The 8,248-nt window shown below is 54.5% G+C and overlaps 1 protein-coding gene across 1 annotated transcript in view; it reads left to right on the top strand.

Moving 5' to 3' along the window:
- The window catches only part of LOC122542015 (SH3 and multiple ankyrin repeat domains protein 2-like), a 12,305-nt gene that overhangs the window by 2,519 nt on the left and 1,538 nt on the right, over window positions 1–8,248 (top strand). Inside the window, exons 2-3 of the mRNA XM_043679307.1 lie at window positions 1,029–2,502; window positions 2,544–3,335. Coding sequence (XP_043535242.1) covers window positions 1,029–2,502; window positions 2,544–3,335 — 2,266 coding nt within the window. The remainder of the gene's footprint in view (window positions 1–1,028; window positions 2,503–2,543; window positions 3,336–8,248) is intronic.

The raw sequence follows: 8,248 nt of genomic DNA, 5'->3' as shown, positions 1-8,248 counted from the left end.
GTGTTATACAGTGACAGACCTGTCCCCCACCAGTACTGTACCCCAGTGTTATCCAGAGACAGAGCTCTCCCCACCAGTGCTGTACCCCAGTGTTATACAGCGACAGAGCTCTCCCCACCAGAACTGTACCCCAGTGTTATACACTGACAGACCTGTCCCCATCAGTGCTGTACCCCAGTGTGAAACAGCGACAGACCTGTCCCCCTCAGTACTGTACCCCAGTGTTATACAGGGACAGTCCTGTCCCCACCAGTACTGTACCCCAGTGTTATACAGGGACAGACCTGTCCCCATCAGTACTGTACCCCAGTGTTATACAGCAACAGACTTGTCCCCCTCAGTACTGTACCCCAGTGTTATACAGAGACAGACCTGTCCGTATCAGTACTGTACCCCAGTGTTATACAGGGACAGTCCTGCCCCCCTCAGTACTGTATTCCAGTGTTATACAGCAACAGACCTGTCCCCACCCGGTACTGAACCCCAGTCTTATACAGGGACAGACCTGTCCCCCTCAGTACTGTACCCCAGTGTTATACAGTGACAGACCTGTCCCCCTTAGTACTGTACCCCAGTGTTATACAGGGACAGACCTGTCCCCACCAGTACTGTACCCCAGTGTTATACAGTGACAGACCTGTCCCCCCCTCGGTACTGTACCCCAGTGTTATACAGTGACAGACCTGTCCCCACCAGTACTGTACCCCAGTGTTATACAGGGACAGACCTGTCCCCACCAGTACTGTACCCCAGTGTTATACAGGGACAGACCTGTCCCCCTCAGTACTGTACCCACCTGTTACTCCCTGTTTGGAGATGATTGTGTGACGTGATTTTTGTGATATTAATGGTGTGACCTGAAGTATGTTACGCAGACAGATTCTGCCTTCTCATGGCGCCGGGGCTACCCTCCCAGCCCCCCGGTGATTGTTACATTTGCCCGACTGGTCATTTACTTGGCGTCCCATTGGGCGTGGCAGTCTGCTGGTCCATGTGTTGACTTTGCTGTGTGCCATGTCTCCCTGTAGGTGCCCCTGAGGAGGAGAAGCAGTTCCTGGTTCCGCCGTCATTCAAGTTCGCCCGCAGCCTCTCTGTGCCGAGCGCTGATGAGATCCCTCCTCCTCCCACCACCGCTCCCCCCGACCCACCGTTCAACCTGCCCCAGCCCCGCTCCGGTCCCCCTCCCCCACCCCACTCCTCCGGCCCCGCCTCCGCCGCACGCTCGACCTTCAACCCCGCGGGCACCGCCGACGCTGCCAAGATCTATGCCAGCCTGCGGCACGAGCTGGCGGAGACGGGAAAGGTGGAGCTGAAGGAGCGGCACAAGAGGGACAAGGCGGGGGTTTACCGGCAAGACTCGGACCAACTGGCCGGAGCAGGGGGTGCTGGGAGCGGCGGGGGAGGGGGGTCATCGTCTTCCTCCTCCACTTCGCAGCCGAACGCCCGGGGTCGGAGGGCACAGGCCACCGAGAGCCGCTTCAGCAACCCCACGGCCAGGGTGGTGAACACTGCCATGTTTGTGCCCGCCAAGCCCGTGCGGCGGAAGGGGCTGCTGGTCAAGCAATCGAAGGTGGAGGATGAGCAGCAGCAGCAACAACAACAACAACAACAACAGCAACAGGACAAGACCTGCTCCATCCCCATCCCCACCATCATCATCAAGGCCCCATCAACCAGCAGCAGCGGTCGCAGCAGCCAGGGGAGCAGTATGGAGGCCGAGGCCGGAGGGGAGCCTCCAGCTCCCCCACCCCCTCCCCCGCCGCCCGCGCCCCCTCAGGCCCGCGACAGCCTGGACTTCACCAGCCAGTTCGGGGCGGCCATTGTGGGGGCTGCCAGGCGCGACCGGGAGCGCTACATGGAGGCCCGCCGCAAATCCGCAGCCTTCCTGTCCACGGATGTGGCGGAGGAGCAGGGCGAGAGCGCGCCTCGCCTCACCCACTCCAAATCCATCGACGAGGGAATGTTCAACAGCGCCGAGGCCTTCATGAACATCATGGCATCGGCCGGGCGGGGGACTCATGCTTCGGCCTACGCTGATCGCGGCCTGGCCTACGAGGCCCAGGCCACCAAGAGGCCCGGCCCGGCAGCCCCAGGCCCCGGCTTTAGTTTCGCCCCAAGGACCATGGCCTTTGTCCACCCACTGACCGGTAAACTCCTGGACCCGGAGTCTCCCCTCGGCCTGGCACTGGCGGCCCGTGAGCGCTCACTCAAGGAGCAGCCCCGGGAGCCGGAGCTTGAGCCTTCGGTCTCCTCCGCGGCGGCGATGGGGCCCAAGCCCCGGGCTGGCCAGAGGAAAGAGACCGGGGGTGCAGTGCGCCCCCCTCCCCCACCCCTCCGGGCTCAGAAGACGGAGGAGGCCGAGGCGAGGCCCCTGCCCAGGGCGGAGGCCGAAGGGCAGGCTGAGTACCGGGTGCGCTTTGTGGAGAGCACGCCCCTTCCCCCTCCCCCTCCGCGGCCACCCCTCCCGGATCCCCAGGCCCTGCCCCTGACAGTCCTCCCCCCGCCGGCCCCCTCCATCGACACCGAGGCCCTCCCCCAGCCTCTTCCTCCTCCGCCGCCGGACCTGCCCTCGTGGAGGCTGGCAGCCTGCCCACGGTCGACTCGACGGGTTCCAGCCTGACCTCGTACGACAGCGAGGTGGCAACGCTAACACAGGCGCCCGCCAGCAAGGAGAACCACATGGACTGCGGCGTCAGCGGCGAGGGGGGCGCTCTGGGCTCCGGGAGCAGCCGGGCGCCATCGGCCGAGACCCTCCTGGACAACGTGGGCGACTCGGGCATCGAGGAGGTGGACAGCCGCAGCGGCAGCGACCACCACCTGGAGACCATTAGCAGCGTCTCCACCTTCTCCAGCCTCTCGGGTCTGTCCTCGGAGGGCAACGAGCTGCTCGACACCTACATCGCCTACCTGGACGGCCACGCCTTCGCCGACAAGCCCCCCTTCGCCTCCCGGGTCAGAGGCCGCCCTCCTCCCCTGATGGGGAGGGGGCCGGGCCCTTTGAGGGACCCCACCACCACCACCAGCACCAGCACCGTCTCCTCCACCGTCCCGCTCCCTCCCCCCCAGTCGGCGCCCGGGCCCCCCTTCCTGCCCCCCACGGCCCAGCCGCCACCCCCCTCCGAGCCCGCCCCCTGCCCGTTGGAGCGCCACGTGCCCCCGTCCATGTGGGAGGAGGCTCCACACACCGGCCAGGCCTCCAACATGGCGTCGATGAAAGCCAGCATCATCAGTGAGCTCAGCTCCAAACTCCAGCAGATGAGCGGCACCTCCTGGAGCCGCCAGCCCGACTCCGTGGGACCCCCGACGGCCTCCAAACCCGTGCTCCTCCGACACAGGTAATTTGGTCCGCAGGCCATTCGGCCCCTCTGTTTCCGTCGTGCTGTTTCTCAAGATGGTGACTAATATGTAACTCCACTCCGGCTGTCCAACATTGCTGTCCTGGTGCCCTTTCATCAACCCCTTAATTCACCAAAATATCATGATGTGGAGGTGTTGGTCTGGCATGGAGAAGGTCCCCCACAACGCCAGGCTACAGTCCAACTCATTTGAGATCATAAGTGAACCTTATGAAGGGGCATTGCTCCGAAAGCTTGTGATTTAAAATTAGCCTGTTGGACGATAACCTGGTGTTGTGTGATTTGTAACTTTGTATAATGATGACCGTGAAACCATTTCCAATTGTCAGGATCACTAATGCCGATGCTTTCCTTTATTGGTCAGGGTATTGAGTACAGCAGTTGGGAGGTCATGTTGTGGCTGTACAGGACATTGGTGAGGCCACTGTTGGAATATTGCGTGCAATTCTGGGTCTCCTTCCTATCGGAAAGATGTTGTGAAACTTGAAAGGGTTCAGAAAAGATCTACAAGGATGTTGCCAGGGTTGGAGGATTGGAGCCAAAGGGGGAGGCTGAACAGGTGGGGCTGTGTTTCCCGGAGCGTTGGAGGCTGAGGGGTGACCTTATAGAGGTTTACAAACTTATGAGGGGCATGGATAGGGTAAATAGGCAAAGTCTTTTCCCTGGGGTCAGGGAGTCCAGAACTAGAGGGCATAGGTTTAGGGTGAGAGGGGAAAGATATAAAAGAGACCTACGGGGCAACGTTTTCACACAGAGGGTGGTACGGATGTGGAATGAGCTGCCAGAGGAACTGGTGGAGGCTGGTACAATTGCAACATTTAAGAGGCATCTGGATGGGTATATGAATAGGAAGGGTTTGGAGGGATATGGACCAGGTGCTGGCAGATGGGACTAGATAGTGTTGGGATATCTGGTTGGCATGGATGGGTTGGACTGAAGGGTCTGTTTCCGTGCTGTACATCTCTATGACTCTATAACACCCTTTAGAGAAGGAAACTGCCATCCTTACCAGTTCTGGCCTACATGTGACTCAAGACCCACAGGTTGACTCGTAATGCCCTGTGGGCAATTACGGATGGATAATAATAACTGACTTAGCCAGCGATACCCTCATCCTGTGAGTGAATTAAAAAAAAACCTGTTCAGAGAGGATAATCTGGGTAACCAATAATCCAGGAACAGTGACGTACGATTGAATGATGCACATTCAAAGCTCAGAAGCAACTGGAAACTTTAAATTGAGAGAAATTAATAAGTAGCAATTATCTTTCTGATGTATTCCTGCGATGTGAGTGTCGGCCAAAGTTTGCCGTCCGTTCCGATGTAACTGACCTTTGAACTGAGTGATACTTTGCAGCCTTGGTAAGTGACGGCCACATCGCTGTGGGTTTGCAGTAACGTGGAGGCCAGACCAGGCAACGATGGCATTTCTTTCCCTGGAGGACATTACTGAACCAGGCATCTCGGTTAAAGTTGTGCATTCAAATCCCACCATGGCACACTGTAACATTTGAATTCAGTGAATTTTGGGGTAATAAGCCTGTCTAATGGTGACCTTGTAACCAGTATCAATTATTGTAAACCCCATCTGGTTCACTAATGTCCCTTAGGGAAGGGAACCATCCTTACCTGGTCTGACCTACATGTGACTCCAAACCCACAGCAATGTGGCTGACTCTTAACTGCCCTCTGGGCAATTAGGCATGGGTAATACGTACCAGGCTAGCCCGCAACACTGACATCTCATGAAGGAATCTTTTTTAAAAAAAAGAATCCGATGGGTTTTTACAATCAGGGACCCGAGTTCAATTCCAGCCTCGGGTGACTGTCTGTGTGGAGTTTGCACGTTTACCCCATGTCTGTGTGGGTTCCCTCCGGGTGCTCCAGTTTCCTCCCACAGTCCAAAGATGTGCAGGTTCGGGTGGATTGGCCATGGGAAATTGCCCCATAGTGTTCAGGGATGTGCAGGTTAGGTGGATTGGCTATGGGAAATTGCCCCATAGTGTTCAGGGATGTGCAGGTTAAGTGGATTGGCTATGGGAAATTGTCCCATAGTGTTGGGAAATTGCCTACAGTGTTCAGGGATGTGCAGGTTGGGGGGATTGGGCATGGGAAGTTGCCCATAGTGTTCAGGGATGTGCAGGTTGGGGGAATTGGCCATGGGAAATTGCCGGGGGGGGGGGGGGGGGTGTCTGGTTGGGATATTCTTGGGAGGGTCAGAGTGGACTCGATGGGCCAAATGGCCTGCTTCCACACTATAGGGATTCTATGATTCTAATAAGCTGGTAGTTTTGTGGTCATCGTCACTGAGGCATTTAGTATTTAATTAATTCCCTCAGCTGCTTTTTGGAAAGAGTGCGCATTCACCAGCACGCGGGCCACAGCAACACAGATGAGCTGAAAACGCGACAACGCTTTCAGGACGCATTGGCACACACCCTTGCCCCTCTGCAACGAGTCAGCTGTCTCCCTGCCGCGGTTGCAGCTGACGGCCAGCAGGGTGCCTTTTTTCAACACAAACGCACAAAAGCATTCATTAATTCCCTCAGCTATAGAGGCAGAAGTTTATCTCCTGTATAAAGCATTATTCTGGGTCTTTCTCGATTCCTCGTCCACTCTGGTAGATAAAGCTAGTATTAGTCTTGCTGACCGCGGAAATGCTAGATCATTAAAACCCCAATCGAGCTAACTCATGGCAGGTGGAGCTTAATTTAGATAAATGTGAGGTGCTGCATTTTGGAAAAGTAAATGAGAGCAGGATTTGCAGACTTAATGGTCAGGTCCTGGGGAGTGTTGCTGAACAACAAGACCTTGGAGTGCAGATTCATAGCTCCTTGAAAGTGGAGTCGCAGGTAGATAGGATAGTGAAGAAGGCGTTTGGTATGCTTTCCTTTATTGGTCAGAGTATTGAGTACAGGAGTTGGGAGGTCATGTTGCAGCTGTAGAGCACATTGGTTAGGCCATTTTTGGAATATTCCATGCAATTCTAGTCTCCTTCCTATTAGAAGGATGCTGTGAAACTTGAAAAGGTTCAGAAAATATTTACAAGGATGTTGCCAGGGTTGGAGGATTTGAGCTATAGGGAGCGGCTGAATAGGCTGGGGCTGTTTTCCCTGGAGCATCTGAGGCTGAGGGGTGACCTTACTGAGGTTTTTAAAATCTTGGAGGGGCATGGATAGGGTAAATAGACAAGGTCTTTCTCCTCTGATGGGGGAGTCCAGAACGAGAGGGCATAGGTTTAGGGTGAGAGGGGAAAGATATAAAAGAGACTAAGGAGCAACTTTTTCATGCAGAGGATGGTGTGTATATGGAATGAGCTGCCAGAGGAAGTGGTGGAGGCTGGTACAATTACAGCATTTATGAGGCATCTGAATGGGTATATGAATAAGAAGGGTTTAGAGGAATATGGGCCAAGTGTGGCAAATGGGACGAGATGAGGTTGGGACAGCTGGTTGGCATGGACGTGTTGGACCAAAGGATGTGTTTCCGTGCTGTGCATCTCTATGACTCTGCTATCCTTACCCCAGACAGACCTCCACAAGACTCCAGACCCACTGCAATGACTCTGAAAGAGCCCAGTGAGTTTCTGTGTTGTCAAGTAGGTGGCTCAACACTGTGTCCTGGAGTATGGGGAATATCAGTGACCACGCCTCCACAGGACAGGAGGAGGCCGTTTGTTGTACATCCCTCAAATCCCTATTGTCATAGAATCCCTGAAGAGCAAAAAGGGGGGCATTTGGCACAACAAGTCCACACTGACCATCCGAAGAGTAACCCAGCCACACCCTATTATCTTACATTTACCACTGACTAATGCACCTAACCTACACATCCCTGAACATTATGGGTAACTTAGCACGGCCAATCCACCCTTACCTACACATCTTTGGACTGTGGGAGGAAATTGGAGCACTCAGAGCAAACCCACACATACTCAGGGAGAACATGCAAACTCCACACAGCCAGTCATCTGAGGCTGGAATTGAACCTGGGTCCCTTGCGCTGTGAGGCAGCAGTGCTAACCACTAAGCCACCGTGCCACTTAAGAGCCAATTTCCTTTTGAAGCCCCTTGGCTGTCCCCACTTCCACCAAACTCATAGGCAGTGCCTTTTGGATCTTTACTGTAGATTCTGTTAACAAGGTCAAAAACAGAACTGCTAGTGAATGAATAGGAGCTGGACTGAGAGGTGGCAAATGGAGTTTAATGCGGAAAAGTGTGAGGTGATTCACTTTGGAAGGAGTAACAGGAATGCAGAGTACTGGGCTAATGGTAAGATTCTTGGAAGTGTAGATGAGCAAAGAGATCTCAGTGTCCATGTACATAGATCCCTGAAAGTTGCCACCCAGCTTGATAGGGTTATTAAGAAGGCATATGGTGTATTAGTGTTTAATGGTAGAGTTTCATGCTGGTTAAGCTGCAGCTGTACAAATCTCTGGTGTGGCTGCACTTGGAGTATTGTGTACAGTTCTGGTCACCGCATTATAAGAAGGATGTGGATGCTTTGGAAAGGGTGCAGAGGAGATTTACTAGGATGTTGCCTGGTATGGAAGGAAGGTCTTACGAGGAAAGGTTGAGGGAACTGAGGCTGTTTTCTTTAGAGAGAAGAGGGTGGAGAGGTGACTTAATTGAGACATACAAGATAATCGGAGGGTTAGATCGGGTGAACAGTGAGAGCCTTTTTACTAGGATGGTGATGGCTAGCCTGAGGGGACATCGCTTTAAATTAAGGGGTGATAGATATAGGACAGATGTTAGAGGTAACTTTACTCAGAGTAGTAGGGGTATGGAATGCACTGCCTGCAGCTATGGTAGTAGAGTCGCCAACAGTAGAGTGGGCGGCACGGTGGCACAGTGGTTAGCACTGCTGCCTCACAGCGCCAGAGACCCGGG

The sequence above is a fragment of the Chiloscyllium plagiosum genome, chromosome 39, assembly GCF_004010195.1.
Source record: "Chiloscyllium plagiosum isolate BGI_BamShark_2017 chromosome 39, ASM401019v2, whole genome shotgun sequence".
In the NCBI taxonomy this organism is placed as follows: Eukaryota; Metazoa; Chordata; class Chondrichthyes; order Orectolobiformes; family Hemiscylliidae; genus Chiloscyllium; species Chiloscyllium plagiosum.
Note: the sequence above shows the minus strand (reverse complement) of the source record. Positions and strands in the feature narration are given on the sequence as shown.